General features: G+C 38.2%; 1 protein-coding gene across 6 annotated transcripts in view; it reads left to right on the forward strand.

The window, feature by feature from the left end:
• Window positions 1-22,701, forward strand: part of st6galnac3 (ST6 (alpha-N-acetyl-neuraminyl-2,3-beta-galactosyl-1,3)-N-acetylgalactosaminide alpha-2,6-sialyltransferase 3) — a 139,906-nt gene that overhangs the window by 96,764 nt on the left and 20,441 nt on the right. The window contains exon 4 of one of the 6 annotated variants that reach the window (XM_058797915.1): window positions 550-11,747. The exons of 4 other annotated variants lie outside the window; for them this stretch is intronic. In XM_058797915.1, coding sequence (XP_058653898.1) covers window positions 550-685 — 136 coding nt within the window. In that variant the 3' untranslated portion in view covers window positions 686-11,747. Of the gene's footprint in view, window positions 1-549; window positions 11,748-22,701 lie in introns of those variants that run through there. One more of the 6 variants, XM_058797907.1, reaches the window with a different exon arrangement.

A 22,701-nucleotide genomic window follows, 5' to 3' on the forward strand; every position in this document is an offset into this window, starting at 1 on the left:
TAGCAGAAGATAATTTTTTCAAACACATTACAAATCTTTCTGGCCCCAAACTTTTGAAAGGTGATGTGCATCAGGTTCAAGGATAGATAGACACAAATCAATAATAAGCCATCTGTTTTATTTAATCAGTTTTTTTTTGTTTACTGTAACAACTGCTTTTCATTATCTACTGATTAATTGACTTTTTGATTTATTACTGTTTATTACTATATACTGATACACTATATACTGATTACTGTATATACACATTTGAAAAAGATTTATCCTAGTTTAATATCTGTAGCCAGTTGATCATATTAGTTTATTCAATGGAGTGTTGCCAGGACACTTCTCCTTGAGGTGAGCTAAAATATGTGCAGAATTTTTCTCTAACAGACACTGCAAGTCTGCTGCTGCTGTTGGCTCCTATTCTTAATACTGGCTGCAAAAAATCCTGGGAGTCACATGGAGAACTTCTTACTGCATGCTCTTCCTCACATTTGTTGCCATGAATCCATAGGAAATTGTGCAGAATGCATGTGGCTTTAACAATTGCCTCTGCTTTCTCAGGTGTAACAGCCATCATCTGCCTATAGACTCGTCACTAATTGGAGAGTATGCCAAAGGCATTTTCTACCACTCTTCTTGCCCAGGACAATTACATGAAACAGATAATGTGCATCAACTAATGCCAGAAGGACAATAGAGTGTGTGCCCTTATATTTGAAATATAATGATCCAGAGTTTGGTGGAGCTTGTAACACCACATGTTTGCCATCAATAGCTCCATTACAGTTTGGAAAGTTCCACCTCTCCTGAAACTCTTTAGCGATTTCCACCCAATCTTGCATTTCTGGCACTGGCATATATTCATTCACCAACACATCCCAGATGACCTTGGTGACCTCATCCACAATTGTTGCTACGGTTGACGTTCCCACTCTGTAGCTGAAAGCTATACTCACAAATGATTCTCCAGTTGCCAGAAACCTGTATTGAAAAACAACAACAACACAATATTGAGTATCATGCAACTAATTCATGTAAAATAAGATATTGTAAATTAACATCATGTACATTAACATCATGATATTCTGTAAAACTGCTTTGAAACAATGCGTATTGTGTAAAGGACTATACAAATAAATCTGACATTATGTATTCATGTATAATTCTCAATCATTCTTAATTGTTTCAGTGTATTAACTATTTTTCTGTTTTTGTTTTTAAATTGTTCTTCTCTGGTTAGTTGAAGAAAATTGAAAAATCTCAGGATAAATGTATAAAAGAGAGTAGAGCTGTGAACGAGAAAAAGAGTGGGTCAGAAGCAGACAGCCAGAAAGTATGGAAAAACTTTCACATCATGGCATTCCTTGAGCCCCATGTGAGAGAGAGGCCTACAAGCAGTAACATGGTGGTAAATGAAGAAGAACAGGAAATTATTCTCACACTTGAGCCAGTCACAGTGCAGATAGAGCAGGAAGTGAGTGATATAAGTACAACAGGAGAGGATTCACTTGCTGAGAATGAAAACGAGCAAAATGCTCACAAATGCCTAAGTAAAGTTCATCTATTCCTCAGGTACCAATGAGAAGGCGAAGACAGCAGGAACTTTATTTTGAGTCACGTGTACTTGAAAAGTTGGATGAAATCTCCAAGCAGCTTAAAGACTGTGGTGATGAGGATGAACTCTTCCTCATGAGTCTTGTACCAGCTTTTAAGAGACTGAGCGAGATACAAAAATCTACAGCCCGCATAGAAATTATGGGGGTCCTGCATGACATTCAGTTTAAAGAGAAGTAACTCTAAAAACAGATATACAGTAGTATGTTTTCAGACACTGTTAGTAGTTTTGGGTTAGCTCTTTTGTCTAACCTAATGTTCTCATTTACAGAACAGGAATATATATATATATAGCACACAAACTCATTTTGATTATTAAGAACATTTAAAAAATATTTTAACATGTATTTGTATTATTTTTCACACAACTTACTAATAAAATTGTATTTTGAAGAGTTGTCAAACTATAACATATGTAATGAAGTTATTGCATTTACCTGAGACAGATGGAAAGCCGCTCCTTTGAGCTGATGGGTTTCCTCATGTTTGTTTCTGTCTTTGTGATCCTTGTTGCCGCCTTCTCATGAAGTAGTTCAAAAAGTTCAGGGGTAAGACCTGAGAGGGTCAAAGTAACGTTCTTGAACCAAATGATGATAGTCTCCCTGCTCTTTTTGTTTAAGGAGTAGTTCATGTACCCATTTTGTCCTCCTTTTTTTCCCTTTTGTGCATGAGCACAACAATAAGAAGTTGTTTTGCATTTCCAGCAAAGCCCTGCGCCTGGAATGCATTGTTTAGGCTCAATTAATATTTTAAATTTTCCTTTAAAATTATATTTCCCTCAAATATTAGCAAAATCGTGATCTCACAGGTGATGCTCCTAAGGTAATTCTTCTAAAACAACTCCACTTGTGCCAAACGAAAAACAATAATAATAATGACAATAATTAATGACAGGATGACACAAACACAAATTTCCGTTACGTTTTATTTAGATTTTAGGAAATACAATTGTAAATATGGCAACGTACGCCCCCAGACTGTGTCGTGAACACCGCCTCCACTGCACAAAACGCTTCCACTACAAGAGAAGGCGGCAGCCGCAAGGCAATTCCACCGCTTGCCACGTCCCGTGTGAAAGGGCCTGTAGGATGCCCACCATGTTGACAAGTCGAGTCAAAGCTGTATGTAGGGTAGAGGTTGCTAGTGCAGTAATATGCGATGCTCATGACGATCTGGTGTCTTAAGTGCCATTAGGTCTCACTCCCTGTTTATGCCATCAGTTAGTGTGCTCATCAGTTAAGCTTGTTTCTCTATACTTAGTATAACCTGTCAAGGAACACTAGATTCATAGGACTTACCAGCTGTATGCTGATGGGGTCCATGATGAAGCTTTCCTGTGTGTTCTGGCAGGACTGCGAGGACAGTAACTTTGTTTTAAGAGCTGCAATCTTTTATATAAGTCTTTGGCAGTTTGTGCAGAAAGTAGTTTCTGAACCAGATGGAGGTATTTCGTCTGAATATAGACAGCTGTGTTATGTTGTCTCAGGAAAGAGGCCCATACAGAAGTGTAATATGTGAAATACATTTTTCAAGCTTAAGAAACTGGATGAAATATTCAGAAAGATATCAGACCACAACTCTGACTAGTGATGCAGCCTGGATTTAAACCGCACCATGTTGGTTTGCCTGGCCAGAGGAGAACTAGACCCCTGACTGAGCCTGGTTTCTCTCAAGGTTTTTCTCCATTTCTGTCACCGATGGTGTTTGTGTTACTTGCAACTGACGCCTTTTGGCTTGCTTAGTCAGGGGCACCTAATATTTGACAGTATTATTGACTTGATTGCACTGACACTATTGGATGAGAACTGAACTGAGCTAGATGATGGCATCACTGTTCTGAGCTACTTTATAGATGATGAATTAATCTATAATTGAACTCATTCCATAATTGACCCTTCGCAGACACCCCCCACACACACACCTCTTAGTTACTGTTGCTACAAGCCATGGTGCTCTAAACATACGTAGATACTGCATGTATAGTTAAATGCCCTATTAGCGGCTGTTTTTATGGGCTGCTATACTTAAGCCGTCCGTTTAAAAAGTGCAAATCTGCACAGGTTTAAAAACCTGTAATATTGAGTTCAATTAATATTAAAAACACAAACCAACAGATTCTTAGCTGTGAAAGGTTATCCAGTTTCTCCTGGAGTTTAAATTTAGGCTTTTTTTAACAACCAAATACTGCACACTGTTGTTGCATCTTGAAACTCGTTGATTGTTATTGTGAGTGACGACATAGACCGTTCCAAGGTGGCGGACACATCAACATATCTGGGGTCTCATTTCTAAAATGTTGCACAGAAACCATTCTAAATTTGATCTTACGATCATCTCTCAAATATGCGTACGCCTCTCTTTAAGATGTGAAATCTATGAATCACAAATGATCTTGAACTTACACTCAACTGTAAGGTTTCAGCTTTCTGCCTTGTAAATAACAGTGGGATTTGGCGTGCAATAGAAATGGAGTCAACACATGAAGTTGAGAGGAAAATTAAAGCGGCTGTTTACATTACAAAAGCAAAGCAAGGCAAGTCAGACATCTGGAAACAATTCTCAATTGTCACGGAAAAAAATGGGAAAGAATTAAACTTCGTAAGCCAATAGTTTTGTTTTAACGATTAATATTTTATAATGGTAATAAAAAATACCCAATGTTTTTGTCACGTGTGGTGCTTTGGTTTAGCATTACTACATCTTATTTAAACGCAATCATGTTTAAAGCCTGTTATTCTGGATGTTAACTCATTTAGTTTGAGTATTTGTGTACATTTTTCACAAGCTCTGAGAGAAAGTCCACTGTAGCGGGCGGTAGTGGACACAAACATTGCGGGCGGGAGTGGAACACACAGGTTGCGGGAGCGGGCGGTCAGTGTGATAGTGTGTCCACACAGTAGCTAAACATAAAGCAATGTAGACACTTACAGTCTACAGTCAAAGAAACCTTCATGTTTGACTCATCCCATTTTAAATGTTAATGACTGAACTCTCTATTTTATACCATCATTTAACAGGCGGGTTTAAATGTAGCATTTAATTGCCTTGACAGTCTCTTATGGTTCTCATCAACAGTTGTCGAGTAGTCACAATTCTGCCTCGGGAAAGCGTTAGTCGCCGTCCTCTCAATGCCTAATTGAATCAGACCCTTTCAACCACTACATTAATGAGTGCACCTGCACATCATGCAATATAATGTGACAGTATAATGTCATTAGAGATAATTAGATCTGCTGACTGTTTTGTTGGAAATAATCAGACTAAAGTGTGTTCAAACACACTGAGTGGACTTTAAATGTAGCCCCGATGAACAAGGTGCCAAGATGCGGCTCTAAAATACAAAGGCATATCTGAAACACTAGACGCCATGTTGTCACAGTCCATTCTGCTCTTTAATTAACTAACAGTCTCAGTTCTTAATGACTCAAAGTTTACTTTGTAGTAGTTTAATTGGAACTGAAAGCTTGGAGGGATTTAAAAAAATGTACCTAATAATACCCCAATCCTCAGGATTTGCTTGACTTATTTACTTATGGAGGATGGGAATAAAATGCAGCTGGGCTTGGTAGCAGTCAGAATTGTGCTGCAGGCTTCATTCTTTGTATGTCGCTTAATAGCCTACATCTGAGATAACAAGCCGTATACCATCATTCTAATCATGGTAATTCCTCTCTGTTTAATTTGATTCAAAAAGCTTGTGTGGATATGATTAGTAAATCTGGATTGAGTTTTTTGAGATGACTGCATCCTATGTTCTTTGGAAAGGGCACATGTATTGTTACTTAGCAAAACAGTGATTCATAAACAATAAAAGAGAAATGGGATTACATTATATATATATATATATATATATATATATATATAGTGCTGTCAAATGATTAATCGTGGTTAATATATAATATTAATTAATTGATACCGGTGCATCTCAATTTATAATTTTTTTGATTGATCTTAGGATATATTCTAATATTTTGAGATACTGGATTTTGACTTTCATGAGTGGTAAGCTCTAATCATCAAAATTAAAACAAACAAACAAAAAAACTTTTGAAATGTTTTACTTTACATGCAATGAATCAAGAATATGAAATTTTTACTTTTTGAAATAAGTTAAAGAATTTTTTTACTTTTTCACGATATAAATATATATGTATATAAAACAGTGCATGTAATATACATACACACACATATACAGTATATACACAACCCGAATTCAGAAATGTTGGGACGTTTTTAAATTTGAAAAAAAAAAAAAACTAAAAGATTTTCAAAAATCACATGAATATTTATTCACAATAGAACAGATAATATAACAAATGTTTAAACTGATAAATTTTTACAATTTTATGCATAAAATGAGCTCATTTCAAATTTGATGCCTGCTACAGGTCTCAAAATAGTTGGGACGGGGGCATGTTTACCATGGTGTAGCATCTCCTCTTCTTTTTTGAAGATGTCTGGGCATCGATTCAGCATTGAATAACATAAATAAATTATATTTTATTAAAATAGTATAAAAGTATATTAAAATAGAACAATTTTTTTAAATTGTAATAATATTTCACAATATTAGGCTACAGTTATTTTCTGTATTTTTGATCAAATAAATGCAGGCTTGATAAGCATAAGACACTTTCATAATGCTGCATAATTATCAAAAAATGGTAATATAATAAAGTCCTTTCACGTCACCATTTCCCCTGCCTACACTTCACATAACAGGCCTGTAGGTGGCACTTGGGCTTAAATAACTATGATAATTTCGTCAAATATAGTAAATAGTGTATATCATACATAAATAGGCTATAAGTGAATTGAATAGCCTGCTGATTACCATTATTGCAACTTTTGGTGCTGCACATCTTCCCAGCAATGTAATTTGATTTATAAAATGAGACAAACTGCAGATCCAGATCGCTCCACAAATAAGCTCATCTGTCCCATGTAGGCTAGTTTTCAACTGATTTATAAATAAGAACGGAAAATAACCACTCCACTTCAAATTATTGTCCAATGAAATTTGAACTTCTTGTGACAGATCATGATTGGTTGGTGTATAATACATGACTAACGGGCACTGATGAATTATGCAATATTCTAAAAATATGGATTTTTAATTAAATCGACACAAGACTTTGGCGGCTGGTCTCGTTTTGCTCTCGCGGTACTTTGATGGCACGTGATCGTATGACGGCTGCAGCGCCGATCAAAGTCGGACAAATGTTCTAACCAGAATGCATTGCTTTTGTCAGGCAGCAGCCAATCTTTGCGGCGCCGCATGAACAAGCCAAATGACAACATGAGGGCTATAAATACCAAACAATAAGGGTCACATGACACAAACCAACCAATGGGAAACAAGGCAAATGACTAAAGCAACCAATCAGAACATGACACACACACTAGGCAGGAATACATAAGGATCAAAGGGAATCACATGACTAGACAGGAACTATGACCACGACAAAATAAGAGACATGAAAACAATGAAAATGAAACAAAACCCCAAAACAGACATAACAATAACAATCTACCTCTAAATTATAGGGAGCACTTTTACATTACTATAAGGTTACAATTAACAACAGAGCCCAAAATTCAATTACTATTTATTTTTTAACTATAATAACACTCAAATTAAAAATTTGTATGCAAACATGTAAGCTTTTTAATTAACTTCTAAATTGTACAATTTCTATTTGTTGTTGAAATGTAATCATTTACACAGTGGCTGTCATAAATTGTTTCATAAAAAAATATTTAAAAATACATTAAATAATCAAGACATAGCTAACTGGTGAAGTAAAATATAATGAAGTATATAGTTTAATACTTCTCAAAATGCTCTTCTCTAGACTTCATTTCTCTAGCAAATAACAATCTGGAGACACTGATGACTTGCCTGAGGTAAATGAAATGCTACGTGACATTTTGTTGTTTTGTTGGGGTTGTTTTTTTTTTATGTCTTTCTGCAATTGAAACACTGATTGAGCGATTACATGAGATGTTCATTCATGTTTATTTCAAGTTAAAACTAGTAGTAAAAAGGAAGGGATGATCATGCTCACTCGCACTCAGTCGTGCCACATCAGAGAGCGCCGAAACTGCATGTATTGTCTGAATTTCCTGAAAAAACTGAATGACTTGTTCAGTACACATGTGTACCGAACCGAAAGACCCGAAAATTTGCGGTTTGCTGATTACAAGTTAATATATTTAATTATGTTATTTAATAATGTTAATTAATATTATTTGATTAATTGTCGCTATTTGTTTGACTGTTTTTTTTTAGCATCTTGTGCCATGAGCATTGCTTTTTTAAAACATGTTAAAGTGGTCATATGGTGCTATTTTAAAGATCATTATTTTGTTTATTTGGTGTAACAGAATATGTTGACATGCTTTAATGTTCAAAAAACACGTTATTTTTCAAATACTGTACATTATTGTAGTTCCTCTATGCCCCGCCTCTCTCAAACGTCGTTTTCTACAAAGCCCCTCCTTCCGACAAGCGCAGTCTGCTCTGATTGGCCAGCTGACACAGTGCATTGTGATTGGCCGAACGCCACAAGAGCACGTCACGTTGGAAATGTAACGTCAATATCAAATACTTAATACTGATTCAGAAGTGCCAGATTGTCATAGCAAAGTCAGAATTGACCCTTTTTTGTGCACAGCCAGCCTTCCTAGGTTCACGAAACTGTCGTCCATAAAATGCGTTGCACAAATTCGAACATCTGGGTTGTTCTGTTCTGTTGTAAGTAATTTTAATGATTCCTAACTGCATCTACTTTCGGAGGGTCAAATAAAGTGCTTTTGCTTTCGCATAGAAACACACAGTATCTCCCTAACACGGCTGCATCCAAGCTACTGCGGTTACTGAAACCACGTCATCTTTCTTTGCGTGAACATTTGGGCGGCATTATGCAAATGTTACCACATTGTGACGTAGTGGGGGGCGTGTTTTAATGAGGCGTTTTAGCCCGGTCTGGATCAGCCTTATCTTTTAGATAGAATAAATCCTTTTGTGGGAGACTTTGAGCTTTGTAACTCTGCAGATCTTATACATGCACAAACAGCTACATACCACACTAAAGAAAAGGAAAAATAGAAATCGCATCGTATGACCCCTTTAAGTTAAAAATACAGTACGTCAACTAAATTGTCTTGGGTTCTGGTTCATTCCATTGTGCTAGCTTCTTTGCACTTGGTAGCATGTGTATGTGTAGCATGTGGTAGGTACTGTACTGCACCATCCATTCAGACGGCCATTCAGAACTGTGTATTGTGACAAAATGTATTTGTTTATGTCATTTTCCTTCAGCTCTAATATAGACCTCTTTCGGTAAACCCGAAACCTGTCTACAGTCATACAGGGCTACCTTAGTATTGAGAATTTGAGTAGTAAAATATGTAGTTTTATATAACCATATTAAAAGAGTTTCCACTGATCCACTGATGTGTGAAAATTAATTTTCTGTATTTTATTTAAATGTATAGGAAAGGCTTTGTGTGAATGTGCCGCACTGCACCTTGGTTTAAAAATACCTTCAAAAGTCTGAAATCTACCATGTCAACAGCATTGACCCCTATTTCAACTCTAATCCCTTATTTCATACTGGAGGCACAAAGGTATTTGTTTTGATTAGTTCTTCAGTTTACTGTTTTCATTCTGAATGCTCGCTGAGGATTTCTAAGATGTGCTTATCTTTTCATTTATTTGTTATTTTGCTCGGCTGCACAAAGTCGCTCTGCATAATTTTTATAAATATATTATGTATTGACTCCCCTAGCACCTATCTGACATATTACCACATGCTTATGGTATTAGGAAATCCATTTCCTCTTTTTTAGCAGCCACTGTAATTTCAGCTCTTTGTAGAATTTGGCTGAATGTCAGCAAAATAGCAGAAATGACCTCCCATTATCCAGAGAGTGCTTCCTGAGGCACCGCCGTTTGTGTATTCTTGGGAAAGTTCTGTTGAATCAACCGTGTGTCGGGATGGATGGCTTTATAGTCCATGAATTCAAGCGCTGCCGGAAAACTGTATGAATAGGGTGAGGGAATAAAAGTCCTAATGCATGCAAAAGGCCTCATCATTCATCGGCTATTATCACAGATCCTGGAGCCTTTGAAAGAGACATTACCCAGATGGGATGTGAGCAGAATTCAAATATTGAAATTGTTCATTATTTTGCTCACTCATATTCCTCCCTGCAGCAAATGCAGCTACGCCCAGATTAGATTTGTAGTTCAACAAAGTCAATTTAGCCCTTGAAGATTGATTTTAGATCTAAAAACGTCAATTCTGACTGTCTCCGTAAAGTTATTTTTTTTGTTTTGATGTGTAAATGATAGGAGGAAGACATTTAGCTCACGTTGAACACATACAGAACAGAAGCTTGCAGTGTGACAGATTCCGTCTAAAACTGTTTTAAACTGCATTTTACTTATTTTATACCACATTTAACACATGCAATTTTAACTGTAATGCATCAGCTACTCGCAAGTAAAAAAAAAACTTGTGTAATTTTTTGTTGCTTATTGAAGAAGGAATTAGAGTGAGATGAAACAGAATAGCAATGCGATTATGTATCTTTTGCCAGATGTTGCGTTAAATAACAATAAGTCACACACCCTGTAAGATACACGAGTTACTCAATAAATTCATAAAAACACATATCATGAGATTATAATGCAAATCGTTAATCAATTTTTCATCTTTTTACTATATTAAACTGTAAATTAAGATAAGTGGATTATTATTTGAGCCTATTTCAGGTTATTGAATAATAATAAGGAAGGATCTTTGACATGTATTGATCTTAGCATGCCTTAATGCAAAAATCTGCACATAAATGAAATTAATCTGCTTAACTTCGCAATAAATCACATCCAGAAATATTTCTCCCTACTTTGAATGCACAAGCTATCCTCAGATGAGCCGAAACTGACATTAAAGACATTAGATCTATTTCCAACCATGAAAGATGGTAAAATCGAGCAATGCTGTTTCTCTGAGCTGATAGAGATCAGAGCATAAGGCTTTAGCTTGTCATAGATTAATGAATATTTCTACAGATGAAATCTGTTCAGTAAGCAGTCCAAAGTGGAAAGAGTGAGTTGCGTGATAAATTAGTTAATGCACTGACTCGTCATATAAAACATTTTGAAATTCTCCTTGTACAGAAACTCAGTCAAGACTGTGAATGTACTAATATTTGAGGTCACCTTATTCTTGCATATATTTCTTTTGAGGCTGTTCATTCACTGCTGAGACTGAGCTATTATGAGTCATAAAGAGTTCTAGCTACTGAAACTTTATGGAGCACTATTTACAGAATGCACAAACAAAACTTATGTCTGCCTAGGTTTCCTTTGAGAATTTGGTGAGGGTTCAAAACATCCAGGAATATGCCATTGCATGAAGCATGGTGTTTTGATCAGTGTATCTCTTGCATGAAAGCATCCCTTTATGGCTAACTTAACTGTTTTTGCAAAGTGGGCCGAGACTCAAGCGGCTGCATATGTGCCATTGCCTCAAAATGACAGAGGCCTGACCTATGAATATTAATTAAGTTATCTTAATATTTAGATTGTATTGTTTAGATATCAGGTCTGTAGTAATGTTTGCTCATGTCAAAACTGCAATGTAAACAATATATGAATACCATTACAGTTATTAAAAGGATAGTTCTTCTAGTTTCTTTCTTCTGCTGAACACAAAAGAAGATCTTATTTGAACATCTTATTTGATCCATTTTGTAGGCAAGCATATAGATGCATGGGTTATAGAGCACGACTGGTTGGACAAGCGGTATACAGTATATGTGTTTCAGGGTTTTAACCTACCTTGATATAAGTTTTTGTTTTAATAAATCAAAATTGTAGCTCTACATCACAACATGTATTCTTGATTTCACTTTAAAGCAATAGAGAAGCAGGGCGCATGTCTGAGAGCTGTGCACGGCAGAGAACACTGCCGCTTTCCGTCACGGATGACAACCGCAACGACCACTCAGCAAAATGTAAACTCAACAAATTCCATGGCCAGATTGCCTCTCAAAACACACACTGACAAAATGAAACTCCTGCTAAGCAATTGGAGATGCTTCCTTTGATGATGTATTCAGTCGGCCATGGCAAAAAGAATGACAACTAAGGCTGTATAGTGGTTATTTTGATAATATGTTTGATTCTTGCTTTTATCTTGTCCTGATTTCTGCTGTATCTACAATAAAACAATTAATTCATTACCCTTACTTAATTTAAAAATGTTTTTCCACACAGTTTATTTTATTCAAATTGAGTCAGTTACATTGGGTCGGATTAATTGGATTTGGCCAGGCTGATGTAATACAATGCGTTTAAATGAACTACACTTACCCCCGGTAGAGAGATAGTAGTATGCTTTGTGTCCAAATTTTTGATTTATTGCCCCCTCATAAAGATAAGACCCCCACCCTCCCACCCACCCAAACTGGACACCTGTTTGTCCGCCCCCACCCATCTAAATGAGCATCTGTTTTTACTGTCCAGTGATCCTAAGGTATTTATGAATGTTTTGGGAACCGTGTTTTTGTGTGGGCCATTGAAGACTATTATGTGTTTAAACTTTAAATTGTGAAACTGTGTTAAACGGGATAAAGGGAAGTTTTTATTAGAGTTTTTCACGCACACATATCAACAAAAAAACATCAAACATATACGTAAAATGAGCAACGACTTGCTAGTGTTGTTGTAACGAACTCTAACTAGTTTAAAAACGTTTTAAGTTAAATAAAAAGAAGTGTACGTGTTTGTTTATTTAAAACAAACAAAACACCTTAGTTAAAACAATAGCATAACATTACAAGCTAAATAATGTCGACTCATCTTCTAAAACAAAAAAAAAGCATACTTTACAACGTTCTATCATTACAGATTAAAAGGTAGCTTTTCTCACAAGTTACAGCAAATAGCTCTGACTTATCTTACCCGTCTTCTAAAACAGAAAAAAGCATCAGACACGTTCGTTAAGTAAAAAGTCAAAATCTTGTTACAAGTTAGGAAATAAAAGAAAGAGAAAAAATAACTGCGATGTAAAATAAAGAAAGAAAAAAAGAAAAAGAGCAGACTATCTTACGCAGCCTCCGGCAGATAACCGCACACTAGCGCGTCAAAACTCAGAATGCGTTTACGCCGGTGAATCCAGACCACGCCTTCCGCCACCCCTAACAGCATGTGTACTGACGGCTTCAGTAGTAACATTGCGTTTAAAAAAGGAGTGTTGAGGATAGCGTATCTTCACCTAGACGCAAAATACAGGCGAGGTTTTTGTGAATTGGAAAAACAGAAAATTGTTCTACAACAATGGCTGAAACATCATTACCTAAAACACCCGAGAAGACCGTTGAGGTTGCTATGGGCGATCTTACTCTAGCGCCTAGGAAGATGAAACATGGACCGTGTTTGATCAATTTCCTCCACGAGTCTATGGATAATGTTAAGTACGATCTTCATTTATCCGGTAATCGTGTATGCAGTTACAACTTTGACAAGACCAACAGAGAGGTCAGACTGCGTACCGTGGACAATGATGAAAGGTTCGCGTACGACACGTGCGAAGATCCTGAATTGTTTTTCACTGTAAAAGACTGGTGTTTATTTTACAACTATGTCTGGCGCGATCTAAAAGACGGTTGCGACGAACCACTATTCATAGGGGAGTGGAACGGCGTTACACCTGGAATGAGATACAGAGTGCTGGGGGACCATGTTAACAAGTACGCTGATGATTACGTTTATATACTTTGTAGCGATCACACTGAAGGCCTACCTGAGCGCATGGCCGATATCTGAAGAGGATCATCTCAAATACTATAGAATTAAATTCTTATTTCAATGGAAAGATGTCGCTGCGTTAGAAGACATATTTGAGAAGATTGACAAAATGTTTAAATGGTGCGAGGCATTTGACAGATACAACAACATAAAAGTGAAATTGTTTCACCCAGAATGGTGTGTGACCAGTCGGAGAGGCGTTCACGTAGCTCCGCCTACATTCTATTATCATTAAATACAGAGCGACAGGGTTCTCAGAGGAAATAGACTTTCAAAACGCTAACGTCAGCAACATGACCCAAGAAAATACTTCAACGGCTCCTAGCATCGTATGCGATGAGATCGCATCCGTAGAGGGATCGCTCACGGATAACATTACCTGGCTGAACAAATTTTGTACAGAGCTCGGATACCATAACCTCGCCTTCCTGGCAAAGCACGCACCGTCTCAACCTGCAGCACCTGAAGCCGCAAACTCCGATTCCGTCGCGGATTCGGTCGACGGACGCATCGGTGTGACCGCCCATAAAATTATTAAAGCCGTTGTCGGGGTCATTCTGGAACATCTGGTTGACAGACAGCTTAAAAAAAATTGCTATGGTTGTTCGGTCGACCATCCTTCCCAAACACAACATTCGTGTCTCTATGAGGCACCGGCATACTATTTTCTCGGCTGTTTTGAAGAACTGAGGGGTAAAGTGTGTAAAACCGATCTAAAATTCATTCTGGCCAGAACCTTGAAACTGTTCGGTTTATCACCACACCTCCAGAGGATTCAGGGTGTTGTCGAATCTGTTCTGTGCGAACTCAGAGACGAGATGTACATAGTAGGAGGATTGGCAGAACTCAGGACGAAACTTGTGGATGAAAACTGTGAACAGGCTGTTTTTGACGCCGTTGACAGCTGGAAGAAAAGCGCACCTGCGGATTCTGACTAATCTGAGGAAGATGGGAAACCTCTGCAACGCATCCTATCTGGCAAAACTCTTATTTAAACAACGAATTAAGAGAGAAATAATACATTTATTGTATAAGACCATTGATGATAATAATGATTGTTATGTGAATAATAAACGTTTAATGAAAATAAAAAATCAAATGACTGTTATACGAGGTATGTCGAATGAGTGGAAAGTCATGACAAATCAATGCATTGCAAAGGGGTATGATCCCTGTATGACCGTTAAAAACATTCTTGAAATCATGCATGAATCTGAAGAAAGTCTTAAAATAGGTAACATTTTATGTCTTTGTACTTATGTAACCGATGTGTGTACGATCTTGTTGTCAAGAAATGAACCGACGGATGTGTGTAAAATTATTGATACATTAGTTGAACATATGACAGAGAAAAATATTGTAACGTGTATGAAGTTCCTTCAATATATAGATAAAGTATAACCAATCATATTAAATGTTTGACCCCTCCTTCTACAATGATTGTAAATAAAACCTACTTGACACTAATCGTTCTGTCATTATTTTTGAAAAAACAGTGGAGTAAGATGTCTGAATTAATGAAAAAAACATACTACAATCCTTCAAACCCCGGATCTTTGGGGGGTAAAAAACGGTTAAAACGTGCAGTGTTACAGGAATACGGCGTAACTCTGAATGATAAAGAAGTTACGGACTGGCTAGCAGCTCAAGACGCATATACCTTACACAGAACTGCACCTGTCAAATACAAGCGTAATAGAGTCGTGGTGTTTGGGAAAGACGTACAGTTTCAAGCAGATCTGGTCGACATGTCTGCTTATTCGAAAGAAAACGATAATATAAAATTTTTACTGACTTGTATAGACGTTTTCAGCAAGTACGCATGGGCGCGTCCGCTGAAGAATAAGACGGGGAAGGAGGTTACAAAAGCGTTCGAATCTATACTCAAAGAAAACCGTGTACCTCAAAAATTACAGACTGATAAAGGTACTGAATTTTTTAACAAACATTTCCAGCAACTGATGAAAAAGTATAACATACATCATTTTGCTACGGCAAGTGATGTAAAAGCGTCGGTGGTGGAACGCTTTAATCGCACGCTTCGGGACAGAATGGCGCGATTTTTAACAGCCATCAATTCAAAGCGTTATTACGATATCTTACAAGACCTTATAGACGGGTATAATGCCAGCTATCACAAAAGCATTAAAATGCGACCCCTGGATGTTCATAAAGAAAACGAAGCGGACGTGTTTAATAATCTGTATGGAAGGATGCGTAAATGTGCACCTGTTTTTAGGTATAAAATTGGCGATGTGGTTAGGGTGTCTAAAGTCAGAAATGTGTTTTCTAAGGGGTACGAGCAGAATTACACAGAAGAGTTTTTCACTATAGCGGCCTGTATACCACGGACCCCGCCGGTGTACAGGTTACAAGACTACGACGGGGATATTATCGAAGGTTGTTTTATGAAAAGAATTACAAAAATTATTGTGAATCAAGATAAATCGTTTAAAATAGAGAAGATTTTAGATCGTAAAAGAGAGGGAAAAACGTTCTGTCTAGTGAAATGGTGGGGATGGCCGACTAAATTTACGTCATGGTTGCCAGAAAGCTCCATCTCGGACTTACAGAAGCGTTTAAAGTAACGGTGAGGTCATCTTAAATATCATTCGCAATAATCTACGTCATGACCGAGGGAGGTTTTTACGTTACGCTTCCTTGCAACGCGTCTATGAATGTGTATCCTGACAACTGTATTTCTAATTACAAAACAAGACTTGCCAGAAGTATGAACCTCAAAGGCCAGTGGGAGGTAGGCCTGATCGAGTTTTATTATCCAATTTCCTGGTATACATTTAACGAGGAGGACGCTGCGTTTATTATTAACACGACCCCCGACATACTGAGTTATGATGAGAAACGTTACGAAGAGGATGCGGGTGTGATTATCTATATTAAAGAAAAAAATCTTCAAAACGTATCTAAAGTATGCAATACGTTAAAACGGATATTACGAGGATGTACTGTTTCTGGTTAGAGAAATAAATGCGAATCTACCTCCTAGAGTGACCCTCGGTTACGATCATGTCAAAAACAGGATATTTCTAAAAGCACCGACGAACACGTCTTTGATATTTTACGGGAAGTTGGCCATTATTTTAGGTTTAAAACCGGGCATGCCTCTAGGATCTGTAAATCAGCCTCGCAAAGATCATCCTGATGATGCACCTGTCGTGACGCCGCCCACATCAGACCGACATAAGAGGGGTTTTATAGCATGTACATATACACGGACATGATTGAATATCAATCAGTCGGAGACCGCATGTACCGCTACTGAGAACTGTACATATAGAGGGAACGTCTAACGACATAGTCAGTGTTAGATTCGATAAGCCGCATTACGCACCTGTGAATAAATCTGATATTACAGACATATGCATCGAAATCAAAGACGATCAGAACAAACACGCACGCTTTCACTTACGGTAAAGTTGTGGTTAAACTACACTTCAGACCAGTGAAGTAGGTTTTTTTTTTTTTTTTAACAAACCTATCACACGAGTATGGACCCCGAACGCCACGCCGCTATCACTACGAAACCAGGCGGGTAACGGTTTACCCGGCTATGCCGGGCGGACCTGTTATGTACGGCGCAGGTATAGGGGAATTTTCAAAGCGCCAGAACCGCCTACCTCTGTTGAAAAGAGGTTTTAGTATAGCAAAACCGCATCTAAAAGCAGCTGCGAGAAATATAGCTAGCGACGTTGTAACCACAGCCCTATCGAGATCGTATAACGATAATAATAACTACAATGGTCAAAACGGTAACGGGTTAATGGTTATGTCGCGAGGGTCTTTTAAACCGCCCGGAGTGCGAGTGCGTAGGGGGAGTGGCCGCGTGAAGAAAGCTAAACGCACTAGCAAGAAGCGTACAGTCGCAAAACGCTCACGACGCTCCCGCGCGAAACGTGTAAAGAAAACTGTCTGTGTCAAAAGACCGCTGAACACTATTTTCTAAAACATGTCTCTGTTTCACAACATGTCAGAGGAGTGCATTAAATCCGAGTTAGATTTATTTACCGTTCCTATGACCCAGACGTCTATTGAAAAAATACCTACGTGGAAATACCACCTTTATCTGCAATAACGGATTCATCGCCGTTAGAATTTTTATTGCAGGACGGGCGAAGATTACATCGACCTTAATAACACTCTGTTATACACGCGGGTCAAAATAACCAGACCGGACGGTACCGATATAGCAGACGGTGCACCTGTCGGTTTAATAAATTATCCCGGAGCGTGTATATTCTCGCAGGTGGATGTTTCTCTAGGCGATCGCTAATAACACAGAGTTCTAGTACGCACTTATAGGTGCTTGATCGAAGCTCTGATCAATTTTGGAAAAGACACCCTCGAAACTGTCTTTTCAGCCGGATTGTTTTACAAAGACACACCGGGTCACATGGATGCCACAGACCCCGCAGGAGAAAATACAGGGTTAATGAAGCGCGCGGCGTTTACCACCGCTAGTAATGTCGTAGAATTATTAGCACCTATACACAGCGATATATTCTTTCAGGAGAAGCTCATGTTGAACGGTATTGACGCATTTAATACGGATGACAAGAGGTAAAGACGAGTTTTGTTTGATGCGAGATGACCTTACCGCTTATAAACTCAATATTGTATCAGCGTCTCTTTTTGTGAAAAAAGTTTCGGTTTCACCGGGCGTACGGTTAGGACATGCGCAAGCGCTTCTATCCACCACGGCTAAATACCCCATAGAACGTGTGTGTCTGAAGAATTTCTCTATACCGGTAGGATCTCGCGTGTCTAATCAAGAAAATCTTTTTTTGGGGACTTTACCAAAATCTATAATTTTAGCAATGACCGAAAATACGGCTTTTTCAGGCGCCTACGATAAAAACCCCTTTGCTTTTAAACATTTTAACCTGGAATTTCTGGCTTTATATCGAGACGGAATACAGATCCCGTCCAAACCCCTTCAGCCGGAATACGATAACGGATCTGCCGTGAGGGACTTTTATCAACTCGTATTATCTACCGGAAGACATCTTAAAAATCACGCCCTGGCAATAGATCGCCAGGATTTTCTCAACGGATACACCCTCTACGGATTTAATTTATCGCCCGATGAAGATTGTTCGAATCACGTATCATTAATCAGATCGGGAAACATTAGACTGGAAGCGCGATTCAGACAACCTCTCACGCAATCCGTAACCATCATCGTATATGCGATTTTTGATTCCATCGTTGAAATATCCAATCGAAGACAGGTGCTGGTCGATTATTACTGACTGAGGCTGTGAAATGAATACCGTTCAACTAACGGCCGTTATGGATAAAATTGCACACAACACGTATTTTTAGGAGTGCTTCTGCGATTACCTACCCAAAACACCGTTAAAGAATTTACCGCCATGCTTATTTTAATACCGACCCTTCCACAGAACCGGGTCAACACTGGGTGGCCATCTACGTAAACAACGACGGCGTTAGTTGTTTTTTTGACAGCTTTGGTGGAAACCCTAAAGATCCCCATTTTCCGAAGGCTGTCCAGGATTTTTTTAAAAACAATTCTATCCGCGTGCAATACTCTAACAAACAGGTTCAAGACTTCGCCTCAGATGCTTGCGGCCAACATTGTGTGTTTTTTCTGTATCACATGTCAAAAGGTTACGGTTATGAAAATATTGTTAAAATGTATTATGACGATCTAATTAAAAATGATGACATGGTAGTTCGATTTGTAAAGAGATTGAAACCTCGTCTCTGCGATACATTTAATTGTATTCACTGCGTGCAGATCTGTAAAGTTCTATAATTACATGTTTAATAAATAAAAGATGTAATCTCAAATGTGAGTACTTTATAAATAAAAGAAGTTTGGTAATCAGTCATATCTTTTTCTTTATTAATATAGCGTTGATATTTCAACACATTTTAATACAAATATTTCATACATTTCAAACACGTTTACAAATATAAGTTACAAACAGTAACTTAAAAAGTTAACCACGCGCTAGCATCAAGAGTCGGCGAATTAAACGCATCTCCTACTGGGGTACTAAGCTGTGACGCGGCCGCACGCTTTTTACCGCGCCGTTGTTTCAACGGGTCGTCATCTTTGGCGACATCTGCTGGTTGTATCCGGTGATTTCCTTTAAGGGCTTCGACCGATCGCTTAACTTGAGGGTTGCTTATAGTTGAAAATGGTATATTTAAAACGGCAAAAGCATCTAGAAATTCGTTCCATCCGCGAGGTCTGTATTCATCGCGGACGGTATGAGGAGCTGTTACCCAGATAGCAAAATTTGTCTGGCCCACCTCTGGGCCACAACCTTGCTTCACTTCTGGCCCAGTTCTGGCTGGGTCCCCGGCCCAAAACTGGCACACACACTGAAAACCGACTCAAACAATTTCCTCTGGCCCAGATGTGGCCCACAACCTGTAAAATGACTCTTATTTATTGACGTGGCCCAGATCTGGCCCGCATACTGTAGAGTGACTTCTATTATTTTATGTGGCCCAGGTCTGGCCCAGACACTTTAAGCCAGATCTGGCTGAGACTCGGCTTGGTCCCCGGGCCGAATGTGGCCCAGAAACTGCTAAATGTAATTCAGCAGTAAAACACAAATACAACCATTTAAAAACATTAAAAAGGCTTTAATTATAAAATTACCAAATACTTTAAATATACATGAACAAATGCACTACAGTATAAACATTCACACTTTTTAAACCACAAAGTAACAAGTAAATTATATTTACTGCATATATATATATATATATAAAAATGAAGAGTTCATTTGCAGAAACAGATAACTTCGTTTTTAACAATTTTAAAAAATCATGTTTTTTCATTGTGCATTCCAATTAATCTCAATCAAACTGCATGCAGGTTATTTTGATTAGGTAAAGAATAACTAATAAATACTAGCTAACTAACACAATAAAACAAAAACATGATAACAAAAAACAAAATTTTATCCGTTATCCGTTTTGCAAATAAACTTCATATATAAAACATTGTGTGTCATAATTCAGTTCAGTTCTTATCAAATGGTGTCAGTGCAGTCAAGTCAATAATATTGCTGAATATTAGGTGTCTTCAACCAAGCAAGACAAAAGGCAACAGTGACAAGGAACCCAAACCCAAACAAGACCCGGCTCAGTCAGGAAACAGTCTCGTCTGGCCAAACGAATGAACGTGGTGTGATTATTCCAGGCTGCATCACAAGTCAGATTGTGGATTGATATCATTCAGAATATTTCGTCCAACTTCTTCTGCATGAGGAAACATCATGCCAGCAGGTGAAGCTGGTAAAAGGGTCTGTGCAGAGGGCTTGTCTGGTTCTCGTAGTCTTTGCTGAGGATCTGTGCTGAGGCCATCAGTGAGGTCTTCACAGGGATCTGTCATCTAGCTGACATGGTCTCCGCTGACAGTCAGGGATGTGTTGTGGTCACTCCTGGTGCAGGTCCACCGTCTGGTCTGGATACCGACTGGATCAGCTGATTATTGTAACCTAGGGATAAGGGTGAGACAGTATATAAGCAACTAATATAAGCAATGATGTCATTCTTCTTACAAATTAACATGTACATTAGATATTATAGGAAGTGTTGCTGCTTACCCTAATTGGTGCAGCATAAAAATCCTTTAAGAGATTTGAATTATAGAAATGTGATAGTGTGTCATGTGTATGGAATGTTAAAGAGATGGTCTTTAAACTCACAGAGTGTGTCTGCCTCCTGAAGTACTCACTTTTGATCAGCTGGAAGCCACCTCTTCATAGTCCCTTGACCTCCATTTCAGCAGCATTAGCTTGAAAGTTTTTTCCAAATTGCAGCCTTGAAATATGTACAAATATATATTGTAAGGTAATTATTTAATCTTAAGCATTACAGCTTTTTACAATCATTAGGACGAGAGCCAGAATTCGCACCTTATATGTTTGATGAATGTTCATGCAGCAGCTCAGAATTTCTGTAAAAAAATAAAATAAATAAATGTCAGATTACATATATATAGTGTTCAGATTAAACTTTTAAATTTGTTTGCTCATAATAATCCCCACCACAGTAAAATAAGTATGATTTTAATCACATCACACGGCATATCTATGCTTCAGAAGTTTTCATTCACTCTAAAACTGAACCTGCTGAAGTGCAGCAGACAGATTAGGCCTCCATTCAAGAACAAAAGATGATGCACTTACATTTTACGGCTTTCTCTTACGTATCTATAGTGTTTTTCTCTGTCAGAGCTGCCCACACGGCAGTGTTACCACAAAATAAATATTATTATTAAATTCAGATTGCACATATTGAATTATCTTAGCAGGTGTAATGCTACTATAGCGTGCTCAGTTTGACTTACAAACAAATGACTCATTTGAATGGTTCAGTGAATCGAATCAGACAGAGTCACTCGTATAGATGTTTATGGCTCCAGCAGCGGTCCGACTCCTTTGCTTCAATAGCAATCACTCGTTGAAAAGATGAATCGAATGAATTCTAGCAAACAAAATGGAATTTAACTCATTAAAATTTAATTACCTTACATTATCGTGCACTGGATACAGCTCATGGGTTTTTCATATTAAAAATTACATATTGTTTTCCTAAAGAGACCGCCTGACAGTTAGGCCTAACGTTACTCATCAACACTCAATATATCCGGACCGAATGATTTTTCTGACGCCATTATCATCGCAAACCTAACAGAAACCATCTAAAAACTATACTCCTCCTGGCATTTAAACATCAAACAACACTAGATCGATCATTAAATAACTTAATTTACCTTTTTGCAGCTGAAGTATTCCTCTTGAGACCTGTGCCCGCCGAAATCTCCTCAGGATTAACCGCCAAATCTCTCTCTCAGCGGCGGATCTTCATTCTAGCAGCGCCGGAGACAAAACCAGCTCGGGCGAAGGTAGAGACACACAACTACACCGAGTGTGGACCTGCCGCGCATACAACAGCTTTCAGCCGAGATCGCCCAGAGAGAAAAAGCCGTCTGTCAACCAGAAGTGTTTTGTAGAGTCGGCGCGGCTCTGGCCCATTATCTTCTCACCGACGTCGTGACTGAGCCGACAGTGCCGCATTTCAGCCAGAATCGGCCCGAGTGTGCTTGCTATGTGGGTATGCTTTTAACCAAATCCATCACGTGCGAACCGACGATTACGCGGCCTTTAAACACAAACTCTCCAGAATCTGACCATGAAGACAGCTGCTTAGCATTAGACATTTTATTCAAAATGAATTTGATGTTTTTTAATTGCCTTTGCGGTACGTTG

The sequence above is a fragment of the Onychostoma macrolepis genome, chromosome 02 (genome assembly GCF_012432095.1).
Source record: "Onychostoma macrolepis isolate SWU-2019 chromosome 02, ASM1243209v1, whole genome shotgun sequence".
Taxonomy (NCBI): Eukaryota; Metazoa; Chordata; class Actinopteri; order Cypriniformes; family Cyprinidae; genus Onychostoma; species Onychostoma macrolepis.